Consider the following 19,166-nt stretch of genomic DNA (forward strand, 5'->3'; position numbering starts at 1 on the left):
TCAGCAGAGAGAGTAAGATGGAAGATGAAGAAATATTATGTGTGTGTAAAGAAATCCAGAGAGAGAGAGTTTCTTCATACCTGCAGGGGTTTATATAGCAGCAGGCTGAGCGCGATCTGTGGGAAGAAACGTTTGGGATGAGCTGCTATCTTCATCCAGCGGTGATAAACACAAGTACGCGAGAATTTAGGCGATCAAGTTTAGAAACTTAGTAACTGTCCTTATCCTTTTGGCAGAGCTTATAAGCTTGGTTATCTTTTAACACGAAAGGTGGCTAAAAGGGAAACTGATCTTGAGACGAGGAGAGAAGTCGGACCGTTTGGGAGCTAATAATCGAGCTGCGATAGAGACGATATGAGCATATAATCGGAGAGCTGAGTCGAAGCAACGTTGGCATGAGGTCGAGTTATCTAACTAAGCTGACTAAACTATAGAAGTACGTGGTCGAGATACACGATTGAGCGGCCAAGCGGTGAGAGCATGTGGCCGAGCTATTTGAGCGGCTAAGCTGTGGAAGTGTGTGGCCGAAAAGCATAATTAAGCGATCGAGCTGTGAGGGTATGTGGTCAGATGACTGAGTCTGAGCTGACTGAATAGGTGGCCGAGCTGATCAGGAGAACTGAGCAGGTGTCTTAACTGGGTGACTGAGCAGACCAAACATGTGGTCGAGCTGACTGATGGGCCAAACCCAATGAGTCCGAGTTGAATGTTATTGGGATAGCCAAGGCGTTACTGGGTCAGTCTCAATATGATTTGACCGTTGACCATAGATTCGACATGTCAGATGCCAACTCGGACCGTTGACCATGCATCCAAAGGGCATGACTGTGTAGCAGAAAGTCCCATCAGGAGTGATGAAACTGACCTTAATTATCTTAGTCTTCTCGAGCTAACGAGATCTGATGGTAGCCTTGATATGCATCCATCATGCAAATGAGCTTGTAACTAGAAGTGAAGTCAACAAGTTGATCTATCCGAGGGAGAAGATAACAATCTTTCGGGCATACTTCATTAAGATCCCGGAAATCAAAGCAGACTCGCCACTTACCCCCAGGTTTGGGCACTAGGACCACATTGGCCAACCAGGTTGAAAATTGCACTTCTCTTATTTGTCCGACCTTTAACAGCTTGTCAATTTCTCCCTTGATTATCTTGTCTTGATCGGGTGAAAAATGATCTAATTGATTTATTATTAGATTTGTTTTTTAATGTAGATATTATATGTGTAAACTCATTTACCTTAAGGCCGTCATTTATTATCGTTAATGGGTTGATAACCGATAGCGGATATTAGACTATATATAGAGTGTGATCCCCGTAGGATTAGGTATCGATTCATTATTCATTATTTTCCTATTCAGTCAAGATATATGACGCTAAAGTCCTGACCCCTTGGAAGATCACGCTTCGATTTCTGACTTCAAAATTTGAAAATAGCGCAAAGACGATATTTCTGAATTCAGGTATGGTTTATTTACAGCAGATTTTCAGCATCTCGTTGTTACAAGATTGAGAATAGAAAAAAAAAAACGGTAATTATCTACAAATTTTTCTATATAAATTTGATGCACTTAATAGAAAATATCTTTTTGGGTAATCATCTATAAATTTTTTTTATATCAATTTGATGCACTTAATTCCAATTTTGAATTTATAAAACATTTATTGAATCGTATAGAATTTCAGTGAGTTAGTGGAATAATTGGCATAGATTAAACGTTTTAAAACATATTTTTTATTATACATTGATTAATGTTAAATACTAATATATATTATATTTGTTTCTGTATTGAAATGTTAATATGGTGTAAAAGATAATTAGGGATTTTTTCCGTGATGAAAATAAATTAGAGTATCTTATTTAAACTGTATCACTTAATGATAGTTAAATTATAATATTTATAAACTCTGTATATTATACGAAATAAAACTGTTTTAAAATCAGTTATATGTGTCATCTTTGATGAAGCAGACTTCATATATATGTTTATCGTAGAGTTAAAATCAACCTAAGAAAATAAGTTTGTTCATACAACAGTAATTAAGAATAATAACACAAAAATATTATGAAAGCCAAATTAACATGATTGTTATTGAAAACTAAATAATCAACAATCTCACACAAGCTAATTAAATTAAAGAAGACAGAATAGCGAACATCTCCAAGCTCCAAAGGCCCAAGCCTTTTTCTAACATTGTTCATCAATCCAAACTGAGAGATCCAAGTTTTGTCTTTAAAGGCAAGATACGATCATCGTAGTAACCGGTACCCGACTTCCTGTGGAGATAGATACAAACGACAAGATTATAAAATACTAAATCATTTTCAAATGTTCATTTAAAAAAGTGATAATAAATAATTTGATATGAAAAATATATATATAAAAAATGAATATTACCTAAAATAAGGGGTGAGGGAATCCTTATTGCTCTCGTCATCCCAATCCAAGTTGTTCCACCAAGTTTGCTCACCTTTAATCTCTTTTAATATTCTGCTCTTCAATATTTCAGCCCCAAATGGTAATTTTTTGAGCCTTGAGCAATTGATCACAATTATATATTCCAAGGAGGGAAAATGGAGTGGTTGGTCTGCAATGCGATGCAGTTTATTCATGCCTTCCAAAATCAACATCTTGATGCCAAAGCTAGAATGAGGAGTTCCCAACATTACTTATTAGTTCCTCCATTTCCTGAACAACTTGCTATGTGTAGAAGATTAAGACATGGCAGTTCCAGAACCCAAGAAACATCCTTCGACTTGTAGCATACAGTAATAAATAGGTCGCGAAGGTTGTTGAACCCAGCTCCATTCAACCTAATTTTTTCCACTTGTTCTATTCTTTCAAATTTGAGAGTCTTCAAACATCTGAAACTTGATTCGCAGCCCACGCTTGCATTCATCGTTAATTTGTCTCCCTGGACATGTGAAATTTCTAGATTCTCGAGGTTGTCACATACTCTGCGTGCTCCATTGTAAAGTGCCAGATCATCCTCACCACTTGATCTGAACAAAGTGAGGTTCCATACAGAGATATTTGGTAACATGCCCAGTCTGTCGAGATTAGCTGGATCAATGACAATTCTCAGACTTAATTGGTGGCGTCCTTTGAAACATTTCAGCTCATTCAGCCACAAATCATCTGCAGGAAGCAGTTCCTCCTATATCCAGCCACTTGAGCATTATAAATTAGATATTGCTCCGTTGGGTACAGTTGTAATAAAATCACTCCTTAGAAGCAAGTACTCTAATTTACAAAGGCATCCAAACTCGAGCGGCAGACTTCTAATACCAGTCTCGGACAAGTTTAAATATTGAAGCTCAGTTAATCTACAAATCTCCATTGGAAGCTCAGTTATTTGACAACTAGAGAGATCCAAGTATGTTAAATGAGGCATTCTTGCTAACAAACTCAGAGGCATACCCAGCTCATGATAAAGATTAGTGCATTGGAGAATCAACATAGAAAGTTTAGGAAAAGTAGAAATTCCATACTCTGGTAAAAAACTGTGGTTCCACACGATTAATGCTCGCTCTACCTCCTGCCATTCCTCTTGTGTAGGAAAATTATGCAAACCAATTTCAGCTTTTACAATCCATTTTCCATTCCCCTTTAACTTAGAGATCATCAATAATGCCATGTCTCGGATGACATCATGCATCTTCACATGTTTAGCCTCATAATAATACGCACCTCTAGAGGAGTGCTCTAGCAAGGATGCAGCCATGAGAACTTCCAAATAGTAGCATCCTTTGGCAAAAGCTTCATTGATCACATTAAATTCACGGATTATGCCACAACCTATCCAATAAGGTATCAACTGTTCAAATTTGTGGATCTCATAATCTTCAGGCCACAAAGCACAACACAAAAGGCATTCTCTTATTGAGTCATTTTTTAAACTGTCGTAGCTTAGCTTGAAGGCTTTATACATTACAAGTGAATCTTCTTCTGAAAGATCAATGGTTGTCCACTCATGTTCATCCCTTATTTGACGGAGAACGTTGTTCCAAACTTCCAAAGACTTTTTCCCTAACATGGCCCGGGCAACGGTGATAAGAGCGAGTGGAAGACCTGCACATTCTTTAGCAAGTTCTTGAGCACAAGAGTTGATTCCTCTATTTGAGTTGAGAACATCCCCATCGCTATTCTCCTTAAAGAGTTGCCATGCTTTTTCTGGATCCAGGCAGTTGACTTTGATCTTCTTTTCTGCTTTCATTCGTGCACACACTGTCTCGTTGCGGGTTGTGAACACCACGGCTTTACGCGGCTGCTGTTGCTGTTGGCTTCGCTCAGTAGCCGAGTGTGCCATCCCCAACAGTTGAAGATCCAGATGTTCCCAAATGTCATCGAGAAGTAGCAAGCACTTACTATTCTTCAAGTATTTAAACAACTTTTCACCACAAGTTGGTTCATTGTCACTCTCCTGTAGTGTTTTCAATCTTAGACTATTAGCAATATCCATCTGGAGCTTTTTCAATTGACAGTCTTTGGAGGCCACAACCCAAATGACATGATCAAATTTTCTATGATTATAATAGTGTTGTTGGATTCTCTTCAACATGGTGGTCTTACCGACACCACCCATTCCGTAGATGCCTATGATGTTGCCTTCTCCACCATCGATGTAGCCCACAATGTCCTCCACATATGACTCGATCCCAATAGGTGGTCGGTGTGAGATGGGAAGCATCACGGTGGGTTCTGGAGGCCCAACTGTGGCAATCGGATCCAGTGCACCAGCTCGGCTCATCAATTCATTAGCTTCGCCGAGCTTCTTCACCACTCTTTGGATGATGGAGCAGCAGTTTGATGACTCTCTGAAAGGGACCTGATCTCTTGCTTGATGTGTTTGACTCGACATGCCGCCAGTTTGATTGAAGCAATTGCAACTTAAGCAACCTAATGAAACAAAGCAGTAAACAAAAACAACAACTTTTTTTCTTTCTCTCATAGCTAGGTAAAAAAGCAGTAGTAGCTTGTATATATGGATCAAAACAAAAACACAGAGAGTTGCAGTTGAATTAATTAGCGTGAAAAGGCAAAAAGGTACGTAGTTGAGAATACTCACTCATGCTTTGGAAATCCTGGTTGATATCAGCCACTTGGCCTTCCAATTCCTCCACCTCCCGTAGCCACTGGTTCACTTCGTCGGTCGGAATCTTCCCCTCACGCTCTGCCTCGCCGATCTGCTTCTTGATGTCGTCCCTTTTGCTTCTCAATCTTCTCATTTCCTTTTCCAATTTCTTCATGCCAGATTTTGGCCTGCCCAGTCGCAGCGATGCCCACAACCCACTCAGGCAACTGTTGACGTCTACGTTGAGATTTATTGTGGCAAACGCCATGGACGAGGAGAAGCTAGCTAACAATAGCAAGCCACAAGAGATTTGTTTCTTTTGCCGATCAAGTAAGGGAAGGGAAGCAAAACAAAGATAAAGAAAATGTTTTTCAAAAGATTGGCTCGTTTCTAGAATCTAGCAATTATGAATTGCTAGTGGATCAGGATGCCTTTCTTCAATGATGTGAATGCACCACTTTAACAGCTAGAAAAAGTAAAAAAGCAATTGTCTTTGATTTGAATTATTGCTTTATCTTATCGCTTTATATATGACAATCACTTCCATTTTATGACCTTATAAAAAGCTATATATATGAGAGTGGACAAGCATGCATAGATATAGGTTAACAAAAGAATATATAATTAAACTTGTCTAAATCATAAGCATTAATGCTAAATACAAATACAAATACAAATATTATTTTTATATAAATTTAAATGTTATTTAATTAATTGACTCAAAAGATATTCTTGGTCAAATGAAGTCTCGAGTGCTTAATGATTCAACTCTTGTTTAATTAATTACTCTTTGCTAACATCAATTGCCTTTGCTTTCTATATGGCAACCAGTACTTCCATTATGTGAGCTATATTAAAAACATAAAAGCTGTAAGAGTGGACAAGCATGCATTTGATGAACTCACATCATCAAAAGCACCATTAAAAAAGTTATATCCCATTCCTCCACTAACTGGAGGCTAAGGATTCTTGATGTCTCCTAAAATATTAAAATGATGTTCATTATATTTCATAGAAAGGGTGGGCATGAGTCTAGTCGGATTTATATTAAAATTTATCTAACTCAATTTCATTACGGTAGGTAAACAAAATAAAATTCAAGCAATTTTATTAAAAATTGTTTGAGTTTGATTGATTAGGTTTTGAATTTTTATGGTTGTTTAGGAGTTTTGAATGCTTTAAGTTTTGATAAATTAATTATAAATTTTTTAAAAAAAAAGAAACACTTAGCGTCAAAAAGTATCTAGGGTGACCGTCATACTAGAGAGGTGCTGAATATGTATCTGTGATAGTTGGCTTCCAAGCTGACCAACTTACATACTCCTACCATAATAGAGAGCGTGGTGAATATGTATATGTGATGGTTAATTTGGAGGGGAGGCTTGTGATTGTGATGTGATGGATTTTGAATAGTCTTATGTGGCAATAAATATCAAGAAGCCGGCTGATGTGGTGAGTCAATAGTTAACTTTAGGTGGATTGACTCGGACATTCCGACCTCGACCATTTCGGTCACTCGGTCCTCATCTCGGTCATTCCAACCTCGACCATTTTGGTCACTTGGTCCTCGTCTCGACCATTCCAACCTTGACCATCTCGATTACTCGGTTCTCGTCTCGGCCATTCCGACCTCAACCATCTCGGTCACTCGGTCCTCATCTCAGCCATTTCGATCTCAACCATCTCGGTCACTTGGTCTCGGCTCGTCCGACCTCGACCATTTTAGTCACTCGGTCTCTCTCCCTCTCGACCATTCCTATCCCAGAAGATGGCAGAAGTTCTCAAGCGTGCGAGCTCTGCCAGAGTATCAGTGCGGCTACGAGGTTGTCAGACCTGGTCCGCTGGATCCCCTTATGTTTGCGCCTACGACTGAAAGGTAAGAATAACCAGTTTCGCCGAGCCATAGAGCAGTTACGAGGTTACTAGATTTGGTGCCCTAAATGCCACATGTCAAGGTCACTTGACAGTGATTGCCAGAACTTGCCCCCTCAATCAAGACAGGGGGCTGCCCCATGCCAACATGGAGATTCCTTCTGGTGAGTATATAATCCATCCCGCAGATATGAAGATTCTCTCTCTCGATTTCCAACTGCTTCATACACTTTTCCTTCTTCCTTCTGATATTGGCTTAAGCGTCGGAGTGACCTGTCGAGAATCCCCGGCACCTTGCTAATCCATTCGCTCAGCTTTTCTTCAGGTCCCTTCATCTGCAAGATGGACGGCGCGTGAGGTGGTAGATTATTGACTAATGGCTTGACCGTCCACAGCATCAGTCAATACCTGGTCTGCTGGATCCCCTTATGTTTGCGCCTGCGACTGAAAGGTAAGAATAACCAGTTTCGCCGAGCCATAGAGCAGTTACGAGGTTACTAGATTTGGTCTCCTAAATGCCACATGTCAGAGTCACTTGACAGTGATTGCCAGAACTTGCCCCCTCAATCAAGACAAGGGGCTGCCCCCATGCCAACATGGAGATTCCTTCTGGTGAGTATATAATCCATCCTGCAGATAAGAAGATTCTCTCTCTCGATTTCCAACTGCTTCATACACTTTTCCTTCTTTTTTCTGATATTGGCTTAAGCGTCGGAGTGACCTGTCGAGAATCCCCGACACCTTGCTAATCCATTCGCTCAGCTTTTCTTCAGGTCCCTTCATCTGCAAGATTGCGTGAGGTGGTAGATTATTGACTAATGGCTTGACCGTCCACCGCATCAGTCAATAATCTCAACCGATTGTAAGGTTAATCTAACTCAATTAAACTCTAATTAACTCAAGTTAGCCTAAACCGGATCAACTAGGATCAACACAAGCCAATCTAACATACCCAAAGGTTTAGCACTAACTTACCCAATTAATTCAAATTAATATGACTCGGTTAATTTAATTTAAGCTAACCCCATTCCAAATTAACCTAATCCTCCCTTAATCAATCGGATCCAACAGTACCAATCAAACAGGAACCCTAAAATCCAACAGCACAACCAAACCTAACCTAAATCATGCCAATTAAATGTCAAAACCAAGAGCAAGCTAATCCAATTGAAATTCATACTTCAACACACCAGAACCTCACATCTCAACTGAATTCAAAAGTTTACCTTCGAGCTATTGATTCGATCGTGCCCTAGAAACCTTGCTCAGCCCTGATCAAGATCTGGTTCCAAGCTCACGATCAGAACTAGCCTTCACTCCCATCAAAATCAAACCGAACAAGACCAACCGTGAACAAAACAGGACCAAAATCATACAACATCCCAACCGAAAACCCTAAATCCAAACAAAGTTCTAACACTCTGATTAATTCATCAAAAAACCTGAAATCCCTCAAATCAAAATCAAAGATGAAAGGATCAGAGGGAAGGAACATAAACTGAGAAGATACCTTGACAAATTACAGGAAATCAGATTCCTTCCTATCCAGGAACGCGAGGCTGGGTGATCTCTCCGAGGCCTGAATGCTGATAGTAGCAGCACGAGGGCGAGCTCTTGACTTCCGGAGCAAGGGATGGAAGGTCGTGGAGCGAAGCAGTGGGATGATCTCGAGGGAGAAAGTCGGTGTGGGAGACGAAGAAGAAGAGTGGCGGACGGCGGCAGCAGGGCAAGCGGCGGCGTCTTCTCCACGCGGCAGGCGGCGGCGTCGATTCCTTCCTCTTCGGCGAAGGAAGGCGGCGGGGCAAGCGCGACGGCGAAGAGGATGTGGGAGGAGAGAAACGTCTCCCTTCCTTCTCCTTTAATTCGGTGGAATCGACAGGTGGCGACGTCGGATTGCGGCAGGCGGCGGCGCTGGTTCGAGGCCGCATCGGGCGTCAACGTCGGGCGTCGGGTGGACGAGGAAGGCGGCGGCGTTGGTTCAGGGCGGTCATAGGTGAGGTGCGGCAGCAGAGTGATGGGGGATCGTGGGGGCACACGAGGAGGGAGAGGGGAAGGCAACGGTGCCCAGCAATCGCGATTCCCAAAAATCCTCTGCGCCCCTGTACCACTCAATAAACGACAAAAAATCTCACGCAGATCGCACGTGATTCTTCGCCAAAAACCTTCGGCGCCAAAAAAAAACCGAGCCTCCTCCGCCTCTCTCCGATCCGAACTGCTTCTCCCGATTCCGCTGCTCGCCCCGCTTCCTCTCTTCGATTCCAAACCCTAACCGAGCCTCTCCCTACTCGCCGCTTCCTCTCTTATTTTGAGCCCGCCGCTTCTCTTCTCCCTCTGCTCTTTCTCCCCTCGCCACCGCCTCTGCTCTCTTCTCCCCTCGCCACCTCCCCTGCTTCCCCCTCTTCACTCTTCTTCCTCAGCGCCTCTCTTCTCCTTCTGCACTCCTCTCCCTCTGCCCTCTGCTCGCCACGCTCCGCGCTCTCCCTTTGCTCGCCGCCGCGCTCTCAGGTTAGTGTCCCAAAGAAAACACACGGAGTTCCTGATTTAGCACACTGATAGAATATATCCTTAAAGCCTATTCATACCCTACATCCGGTCGAATAGAGATTCCCTTTATGCTTAACACTTTGGCACTTGATCTCAAAGCAACGCAGATTTGGTGCTGGAACGGTTGTTTAAAAATACACTAACAAGTTTGTTCCACCTTTAGGGAAAAAAGCAATTTCAAAAACTAAAGCTGAACACCTTTTTCCCTAAAGCCTTTCTCTCCCTCTACATATATTATATAAGTAGAGCCCTTTTCTCTTATAGAAATGCTTAGGTAGTCTTTTGCAGGGGATTATACACACAACCTCAGCCATACCACTGCTAAAAGCACTCCTGCATTTCAGTTCAGTTCAGTAGATACTAATTCCTATAGAATGCTATAGTTGGTTGTTACTTATCGAGGTCCCGAAAAGTATGGGCGTTTGGCAATATTCCAGTATTTGATAAAGTTTTTTCACATTATTTATGTTCTCTTCCTTTTTTTCAATGTAAATAAATTAAGCAGCGAAGTCGGATGCTTGCAAGTTGAAAATTTTAAATTTACTGAATGGCAAATCTTTCTTTTTTTTTGGTTTATTTATAGTTACAATTTTCGCTTATAGTTACTGTATGGTTCTTTTTTTTTCAGGATTAAAGAATTATCATGGAAGGTGACTCTACTAGTTGTCGTCGATTGAATTTTGAGTTAAGTGAAGATGATTCTGAAGAAAATGAAGGCAATTTGATTTTTGAAGCAGATGAAGAACGTCCTATTCATGTTCAAGGTATTAATAATTTTATTGGAATTATATTGAATAGTTTGATTGAATACATGCATTGGTGATTAATGTGTTTCTATTATTTGATTGAATCTAAAGGATCGAACATTGGAGATAATACAGTGATTTCTCACTCAGTTATTCCAGAAGAATCAATGCCAAATTGGGTATAGAATTCCTAACAGAAGAGGAAGCGTATGGATTTTACTTGAAATATTCTAAACAAGTTGGATTTGGCATAAGAAGGTGTAGAACACATACTGATCAATCCGGGAAATTACTTGATAGAGTGTTTTGTTGTAGTGCACAAGGTAAAAGGGGAAAGGACAAACGAGATATTTATGTGAAACAAAGTCGTCCTGAAACAAGGTTTGGTTGTAATGCTAAAATGAAGATTAGTTGTCGGAATACTACCAAGTTTTCTGTGGTTCAATTTGTTAAAGAGCATAATCATTATCTTTCAAGTCCAAACAAAACACATCTCTACAGATGTCATAGGAATATATCTTCTTCTGCTGCAATACAAATTGAGATGGCTAGTGATGTGGGAATCCCCCCAAAAGCATCTCATGATCTTATGGCTAGACAAGTAGGTGGGAGGGAGTATTTAGGTTTTATTCCTAATGATTATAAAAACTACTTGCGATCCAAAAGAACAAGAAATATGAGGGTAGGGGATACAGGAGGTGTACTTGAATATTTACAGAAAATGCAGCTCGATGATCCTAATTTTTTTAATGCTATTCAAGTGGATGAAGATGATTTGATTACTAATATATTTTGGTCTGATGCTAAGATGAGAGCAGATTATGACAATTTTGGAGATGTTGTTTGCTTTGACACCACCTACAGAAAGAACAATGAAGGTCGTCCGATTGCATTATTTGTAGGTGTTAATCATCATAAGCAATCCATAATTTTTGGTGCAGCATTATTATATGATGAAACTGCTTTAACATTTGAGTGGTTGTTTGATACATTTGTTAGAGCTATGTCTGGAAAAAAACCAACAACCATTCTTACAGATCAAGATGCAGCAATGGCAAGAGCTTTAGCTTCCAGATGGCCTGAAACACATCACCGTTTGTGTATTTGGCACATTTATCAAAATGCTGCAATACATTTGAGTGGTGTTTTTTCTGAGTTCAAAGAGTTTGCTAAAGATTTTGCCTCGTGTATATATGATTTTGATGAAGAGGAAGAATTTATTTCAGCTTGGAACATGATGTTAACTAAGTATACACTTGAAGATAATGATTGGTTGAGACGTTTGTTTCACATAAAGGAAAAATGGGCTTTAGTTTATGGACGACAAATGTTTTGTGCTGATATGACTACAACCCAAAGAAGTGAGAGCATGAATAGTATGGTGAAAAGGTATGTCACTTATCAGCATAAGTTTTTGGACTTTTTCAAGCACTTCCAAAGATTACTTGATGATCGCCGATATGATGAGTTAAAGGCCGATTTTAAATCAAATTCAAGTGTTCCATGCTTAATGTTTCCAGTTGAAATATTAAAGCATGCGAGTTGTACTTATACTCCTGAGGCATACAAGTGTTTTGAACAAGAGTGGTGCAAATCTCATGATTCTATTGCAGAAATGTATGAGAATGTTGGATCACATGCAACATATAGAGTTACTTCACACAAAAAAAAGTACCATCATATAGTTACACTTGATTCATCAAATAAAAAAATTCAGTGTCATTGTAGCTGTAGAAAATATGAATTTGCTGGAATTTTGTGTGCTCATATTTTGAAAATATTCACACTTAACAATATCATGAATATCCCAAGTGAGTATATTTTGAAAAGGTGGACACGAAAAGCAAAAGGTGGATACTTTGGAGTTAATGATACAATGGTGAACAAAGATAGTTTGGATCCAAAACTCCTTCACAATATGCGATATAGAGATTTGTGTGGGTTATCTATTCAGTTGGTTACCAAGGCTGCAGAAAGGGATGACACTCATTTGTTTGTCAAAGATGCTATGTTGAGCTTATGTAAAATGGTGGATAATAAGCTACTAGTTAATGAATCAAATGTCCAAAAATCAAAAGTGAGCCAAGAAGTTGATCAATTGGTTCAATCTCTAGATGACTCAAGGCAATTGAATGAAACAGAGTATCCAATTGGCGCCCGAAACAATCCTGCAATCAAAGGAATTAAACCCAAGAAGAAAACAGTTTCAGGAAAGAGATTGAAACGGGGCCTAGAACATATTTCTAAGAAAAAGAAAGTGACAAGTAAAACAAAGCAAACTCCAGCGGTTCAGGTATCATCTTTACTAATACTTAAATTTTTTATTTGGTATAGCATCTAATAATCATACAGACTTTAATCAGTTCAGATTTTTTTTAATAGGGTATAGAAGAGCATTATGAAAGTTTATCTACCATGCCCAATGAAGAAGGTCAACGGATGATCAATAAAGTTAAGGATTATTTTTTGTATGTTAAACTAAATTAATTATGTTACACTATCTAAGATTATATTTTATTGTTTTAGCCTACAAATCATATGCAAACACTTGGTAGCTTTGTTGAAGATTTGAGAATGGTCGAAACTCAATTATCTCAGGTTCACTAATGTTATAACATTCACTCATGTTTTCACATTTTAAAATTATATATTTAATAATAAATTCAAGTAACTATCGCAAACTAATTTTGATATTGATTATTGTTAGGCAACTTCCTCAGCGACAGAATTTCAGGCAACTATCTCATCTTCGGATAACATATTAAGCAAAGAACAAGCAAAGAGCATCCACAAAACCAGAGCACGCCCTGTAGACAACCAAATAGATATCATTATTCATGTAGAAGCTCCTTAGCTGTGAAAAGAAACTGATTGTTGAACTTCTGCTGTCATACTTCTTCAGTATCTTCACTAGACCTGAAATCTTCACAAACAAGCATTAATAAACGATCTAAATGAGTGGGCACAAAAAAATGGACCAAAAGAAGGGACAGAACAGTTGATCAACAACACTGCAGATAATTGTAAACTTATATGTGATCCAGTTTTGACATAATCGCAAGCAAAGAACCAAGTGATGACTATACATAGATGATGAGGGGAGATGTTGTCTTGGATAATCCATGATTCATCTTATGGAGATGTCCTAGTTGACACAATAAGAAAACCAAACATCTATTCTGCTGAATGCTAATTTATCACAACCTAGCAAAACAAATTTCCCAAGCTACTCCAACACCCTTTCTAATCAATCTGATCAATTAGAAAACATAAACGTAGAATAAAACCAATAAATTGCCTCTGAAGTGAAAAGTGCTAATTTATGCTGGACTGAAATATGGATTGTCTGCAATGACAAATACAAGTTCAAAAAACAAAAACAAAGGTTTGGAACATAAAATCAGTTTATCTCCCTGTGATCCCCAGATGGGGTTCTTCCCCATCTGGTTGCTGGGGTTTGATAAGCTTTTTAATATATAAACAAGCATTAATATCGTTGCTGTGGGTTTTTCTCCCTCCACTCCGGCAGCATCTCCTCGATCTGGTTGCTGGGGTTCTTCCCAAATTTCATCTCCAAGAATCAAACCTAACGAGGATCAAGAGGCGACTAGCGCAGAAAGGGCGAATTTCTTAGGAGAGGTGAAGGAGAAAGGGGAAGATATAAAGGAAGAAGAAGGGCGAATGTGGCGTCGGCAGCGCGGGCGAGAGCGAGGGCGGAATCGAGCGGCGAAGAGGAGCGGCCGAGCGGGGTTTTTGGCGCTGAAGGTTTTTGGCGAAGACTCACGTGCGATCCGCGTGAGATTTTTTTTTGTCATTTACTGAGTAGTACAGGGGCACAGAGGATTTTTGGCGCAGAGGATCCGAACTGCATTTTAAAGAGGAATCATAATAATATTAGGGTTTAGGCTAATCGGCACAATTAAATTGGGCTGAACCGGCTTGTAACCTAGGGTTTACTATAGCAAATCAGATTTAATCTTGGTTTGCTTGGTTTACTAACCAAACAAACTTCGATTTGTCCCAAACCAGTTTTATTTGATTCGTCTTTGCAAGACGAATCTTCTTGCCCCTTTTTATTTTGTCAACACCTCTTCCATTATGAACCAAACCAAGTTGATTCAAATTGGATTCAAACCAATTTGAATCCAAATCGATTTCGTTGATTTCGTCTCTACAAGATGAGTCTCATTCTCCCTTACTAGAATAATTTCTCATTTCTAACATTCAATAACCTAATGGGTTTCAGCTTTAATGATTTACATGTTTAACCTAATTCTAGATTCGACTCATTAACCTAAATAGGCTTTTCTAATTTAGACTTCAACCCACTTGATCTGGCCCAATTGAGAGTATCAGTCGATTGATAAGGGAGTAACAATTCCTAATGAATTTGAAACTATAAAGTTGTGATTTAATTTGAGTGAATTTAGAGTGCGATCAGTCAACTAATGATAGCCTAATAGCTTATTCATGGAGCAATTAACTATGCATTCAACTTAGGATGGAATTAAAACGAATAAAATCTTCTATTTAATTCTCAATGGCTAGTTGGAATGTTGTTAGAGACAAGCTATAAGTAAAATAGTAGACTTGTAATGTGGCAAGTGGAGGATTTGACTGGAGGTGTTTCACCAATTGATTAAAAAAGCCAAAAATAAGCATGCAAGAAAGAAAAGCTCAAGTATTGTAATCTTTTTATTGTATTTTTATTATATTTAGATTTTCTTATTGTTGGTAGTTGAATAGTTTTATAAGTGGTTTTTTATCTCCAAAGATATCTGAGAAGAAGAAAGATAGTAATATTGTAAGGAGTGATCACCTTATGAATCATAGGCCATTGAACATGAATCGATAGTTTCAAACCACATAAAAGGTTTGCATCTTGTGGTTGTTCTTGTCTTTATATTTGTTTATATTTCTATCGCGTAACTTGCATTTATAGACAAGAAAAAAAAAACTCGAAACGGTCTATTCACCCCTATTTGTACACATCAATCCTACCAAGCATTTATTCACCATCATGTTATGGTGCGAGATTGATCATGTTGGTTCGAATCCTGGCGAAGTCAGGCAATACCCTCCTGCGTCGTAACCAACTGCACTTTCTCGATTTACCTCCTCATAGATGGTCGTGGGGCCGACCGTGTGAGGCCGCTAAGGTGGCGGATTCACCTTTTTGCAAAAGAGATTGATATGTCACCCCCGAGACATAGTTGAGTTAGTTACGATGGAGTAGAGTTGGCCAACTATAGCTTCTTGATTTGTCTCCTCATAGATGATCATGAAGGCGATTGTGTGAGACAACTAGAGTGACAAATTCCACCTTTTACTGAAGAAATTGATCATGTCTCATTCTCAAGTTGTACTTTAGCATACGGAAAGCATCAATTACCTCTTTTTATAAATTGATAACATGATTCAATCTAAAACATATATATTTACTAGATAAATTAACCTTCAAATTTATCTCATAAAGATTTTAATTAATTTTTTTAATAATTTAGATTCTCAAATTTTATCTAATTAATCTTGGAGAGTCTTAATTCGTTTGACATGAAGGAATCTAAAGCATAACTTAAGTACATTTAAAAATTAACTTCTGAAATATTCATCTCAAATGAGATTCAAATCTTAAAATATATTCCATCTCAAATGAGATTCAATTCTTATTATTCCTAAAAATAAAGAGAGGGATTATCAACCAATCCACAAAAGTTACATGAGCACATTAAAACCCCTTGAAAGATTAAAAAAAACAATTTGAAAGTAAACATAAATACATCACGTGACTTAACAAATTAGCATGCACATAGAGCCAAAATATTACACACACAGTGCCCAAGAGAAGCAAGAAAACTGAGAATGAAATCACATGCATGCATATCACCTCTCTTGGTCGATCCATCCCTAGATCTCTTTCGGTCGATAGGCTTCTACGTATCTGCTTCACTAACAAACAGGAAGATCCTCCGGCGGCGGCGGAAGCGATTCGTTGGGGCCGTCGCCGTCGTCCACGATGAACGCCATCTTCAGCCCCCATGTTGTGTGCACCTCGAAATGGCAGTGCAAGAACCAAACGCCTGCAGTTCAGTTCAGTTCAATTCAATTTGCATTTTCCCGGATCAATTGGACTTCCATGGAATCGACTGATGATCTCATCCAAGGGATATGATGGTGATGGATCGAGCTACCGAAATTTATACCTGGGTTGTTCGCTATGAATCTGATGGCGAGCCAGCCGCCGGCCGGGACGACTATGGTGTTCCTCTCCACCGGGTCTATCAGGTTAAACTTGGCCGGCGACGAGGTGGGGTCGTAGTTGCCCGTGTCCCTCCCGACGACGAAGAAGTTGTTTCCGTGGAGGTGGACGGGGTGGCTCTCCGTTCCGATGATCCCCGTGTCCTGCATCACGAGCTGCACCGAGGTGTTGTAGGGCAGTCGGTATAGCCTCGTCCCGTTCATGGTGCGCGTGTTGTTTGGCCCGCTGCCGGTGTAGTTGAACGCCACCGGCGGAAGGCCAGGGAAGTCGTCTGTGAAGACCCCGCTCACGTTGAAGTAGTGCGCGTGGAGCAGCGCCGTGGTCGGCATGGTGAACGTCACGTTGTTCATGGCCGCCACTATTCTGCTCCCGTTGACGCAGCTCGGGCACGGGTTCAAGCCCAACCCCACTGTGAACAGCAGCGACGTGTCCACCGCCGCCGGCACTACCGCCGGGTACTCCCTCGAGTTCAGGCTGCGCAGGGCGTCAAGGAAGCCGGACGCAGTGGTGGTGGAGTTCTGCGGGGGAAGCGCGGCGGTTGTGAGAGCGGCGGCGGAGGCCCGCGCGTCGGCATACTGCAACGTAGCCATGGCGGTTCTGTTGTCGACTTGGACGAGGGACGAGTCGACGAAGGGGGAGGCGGTGACGAGGTAGCGGCCGCCGCCTTGGTCGGCCGAGAGGAGAACGTTGGTGGTCTGGCCAGGCGCGAGGAGGATAGTGTCGGTGGTGAATGGCTTGACGTAGGTGGCGTCGACCTCGACGACGGTGAGCTGGTGGCCGGCGACCTTGAAGAAGAGATCCTCGTTGAGCGCAGCGTTTATGAGGCGGAGCAGGTACGTCTTCCCCTGCTCGACCACCAACGTGAACCCATCTGCAACTAAATACACGGCAATAAATATTTGAAGGAAGTGAGCTGGGAATCAGAACACAAATAGAATGACGACTGACCTTGGCCGGAGGAGGAGCAGGCGGAAACAGGGCCGGCGTGGCCATTAATGGTGTGCGAGTCCGAGACGTTGGGAGCAAGACCCGATTTGAGAGCTTCGTCGATGACGGCTTCAGTGTCCGATTTCCACCACTCCGCTGACATATCGAGTCCATACTGCACGTCAACGATCGTAACAAATTTTCTTGCTCGATCCAAACAAAATCGCTAGACGATCGGTAAGCTTACCCAGGACGAGGAGGGAGTCGCCGTCGGCGGCCGGGAAGGGATACGGGACGCCGAGCTTGGGGAGGACGACGATGGCGCCATGGACGGTGGCGCGGAGCCAGAGGACGTGGGCGTGCCATAGGAGGGTGCCGCGCTGGCCGGCGACGGTGAAGTTGTAGACGAAGGCGCGGCCCGGCTGGATCGGGCACTGGGTCACGTAGGCCGGGCCGTCGTACCACGCCGAGAGCAGCTGCTTGACGCCATGCCTGCACAATTAAGCACATGCACATCATCGCTCCGTCGATCGAGAGAAGGAAGGAGGAGCTAGAGAGTGACCAGTGGACGGTGACGTTGCGGTGGACGTGGTTGACGACCTTGACGACGAGCCGGTCGCCTTCACGTGCGTAGAGAGTTGGGCCGGGGAACTTGCCGTTGACGGTGACGATGGATTTGGTGGAGCAGAGCCGAGTGAAGTTCTTCTCAACCACCTGCGTAAATCCGATGCCAAAAGCTTCATCTGTAATGTATTAAACAATATCTGCCCATGCAAATCTGGTAAGCATTAACCATATACTGACATTGAACTTGTAGAACCTTGTGCTTCCTTCACCAGGCACCAAAGGCAGCAGGAGACAGTACAGCACCACGACAAGAACCCTAATCTCCATTGCTCAGCTACTTATCTCTCTCTCTCTCTCTCGGAACTACACTTGAAATAAAGTATTTTTGTAGTAAATTTTTTGCATATGGAGTGACGACCAGGCACCACAAGCTTATAAAGGGCATGCAATGGAGTTCTAGCTGCCATGTCGTTTTTAAATTTAGGTGGAAGAAGGCTTGGTAAACAAGGTTTTGGTGGCATGCAGTGGCACTGTGGCTACATCTAGATTACTTGAATCCCACATAAAGGGTAGTTGTATGTATGCATCAAATATTTTGATATGTATTTATTATTGCCTAATTTTCAATGCTTCATTGCTGGCTAACTAGTTCCTTGTCTTGTCAATGGAACTCTTTTAGTTATATTCAATTCCTCGAGGTTGATTTCATGGCCTCTTAGAGTTTTTATGTTTTACTTAATTTGCACTCAAATAATCTTGTTTTCAGTTTGGCTTGTTTGGCTTTATGGCTCTCGAGAATTGTATGTATATATATTGGAAAAAGAAACTACTATTTCTGTTGATAAAAATAGGCCGATTAACCCAGTTTCATACTTGGAAACGAAACTACACAATGCGGTAAATTATCTATTGCGACTTATCCATCAGTCTAACTGATAAATGCACAACTGCTTGATGAATAAAGAATGGTTGTGATGAAAGAGTTATGATACAAATGAAACCATATGATGCATCTACAAAATCTAGGTGTCATCTATCAATTAGGTTAACTTGCAAATCGAAACAATGGCAAACCGAAAGCTGACTTAAATCCAAAAATAGAGTCATTGCTCCTTACTTGTAGCTGAATGTACCTGCAAAAGCAATGGAAGATTTTCTTCAGGATCTAGGAGACA

The 19,166-nt window shown here is 41.0% G+C and overlaps 1 protein-coding gene and 2 pseudogenes across 1 annotated transcript; 1 reads left to right on the top strand and 2 right to left on the bottom strand.

Moving 5' to 3' along the window:
• Window positions 1-2,114: 2,114 nt before the first annotated feature.
• LOC141831255 (putative disease resistance protein At1g61300) lies at window positions 2,115-5,391 on the bottom strand (annotated as a pseudogene).
• A 4,744-nt stretch (window positions 5,392-10,135) lies between these two features.
• Window positions 10,136-13,092, top strand: LOC141831095 (protein FAR1-RELATED SEQUENCE 5-like; annotated as a pseudogene).
• A 3,095-nt stretch (window positions 13,093-16,187) lies between these two features.
• On the bottom strand, window positions 16,188-18,995 carry LOC141830672 (laccase-22-like). Its single transcript, XM_074718089.1, has 7 exons — window positions 18,984-18,995; window positions 18,229-18,312; window positions 17,987-18,138; window positions 17,672-17,916; window positions 17,452-17,580; window positions 16,442-17,368; window positions 16,188-16,318 (listed from the first exon to the last, which is right to left on the bottom strand). Exons 1-7 carry the CDS (start codon window positions 18,993-18,995, stop codon window positions 16,188-16,190), a joined length of 1,680 nt encoding a protein of 559 aa, XP_074574190.1.
• Between the last annotated feature and the right edge of the window lie 171 nt (window positions 18,996-19,166).

This window comes from Curcuma longa, chromosome 6 (genome assembly GCF_044706935.1).
Source record: "Curcuma longa cultivar G26 ecotype Majalengka, Jawa Barat chromosome 6, ITB_CL_G26_1.1, whole genome shotgun sequence".
In the NCBI taxonomy this organism is placed as follows: Eukaryota; Viridiplantae; Streptophyta; class Magnoliopsida; order Zingiberales; family Zingiberaceae; genus Curcuma; species Curcuma longa.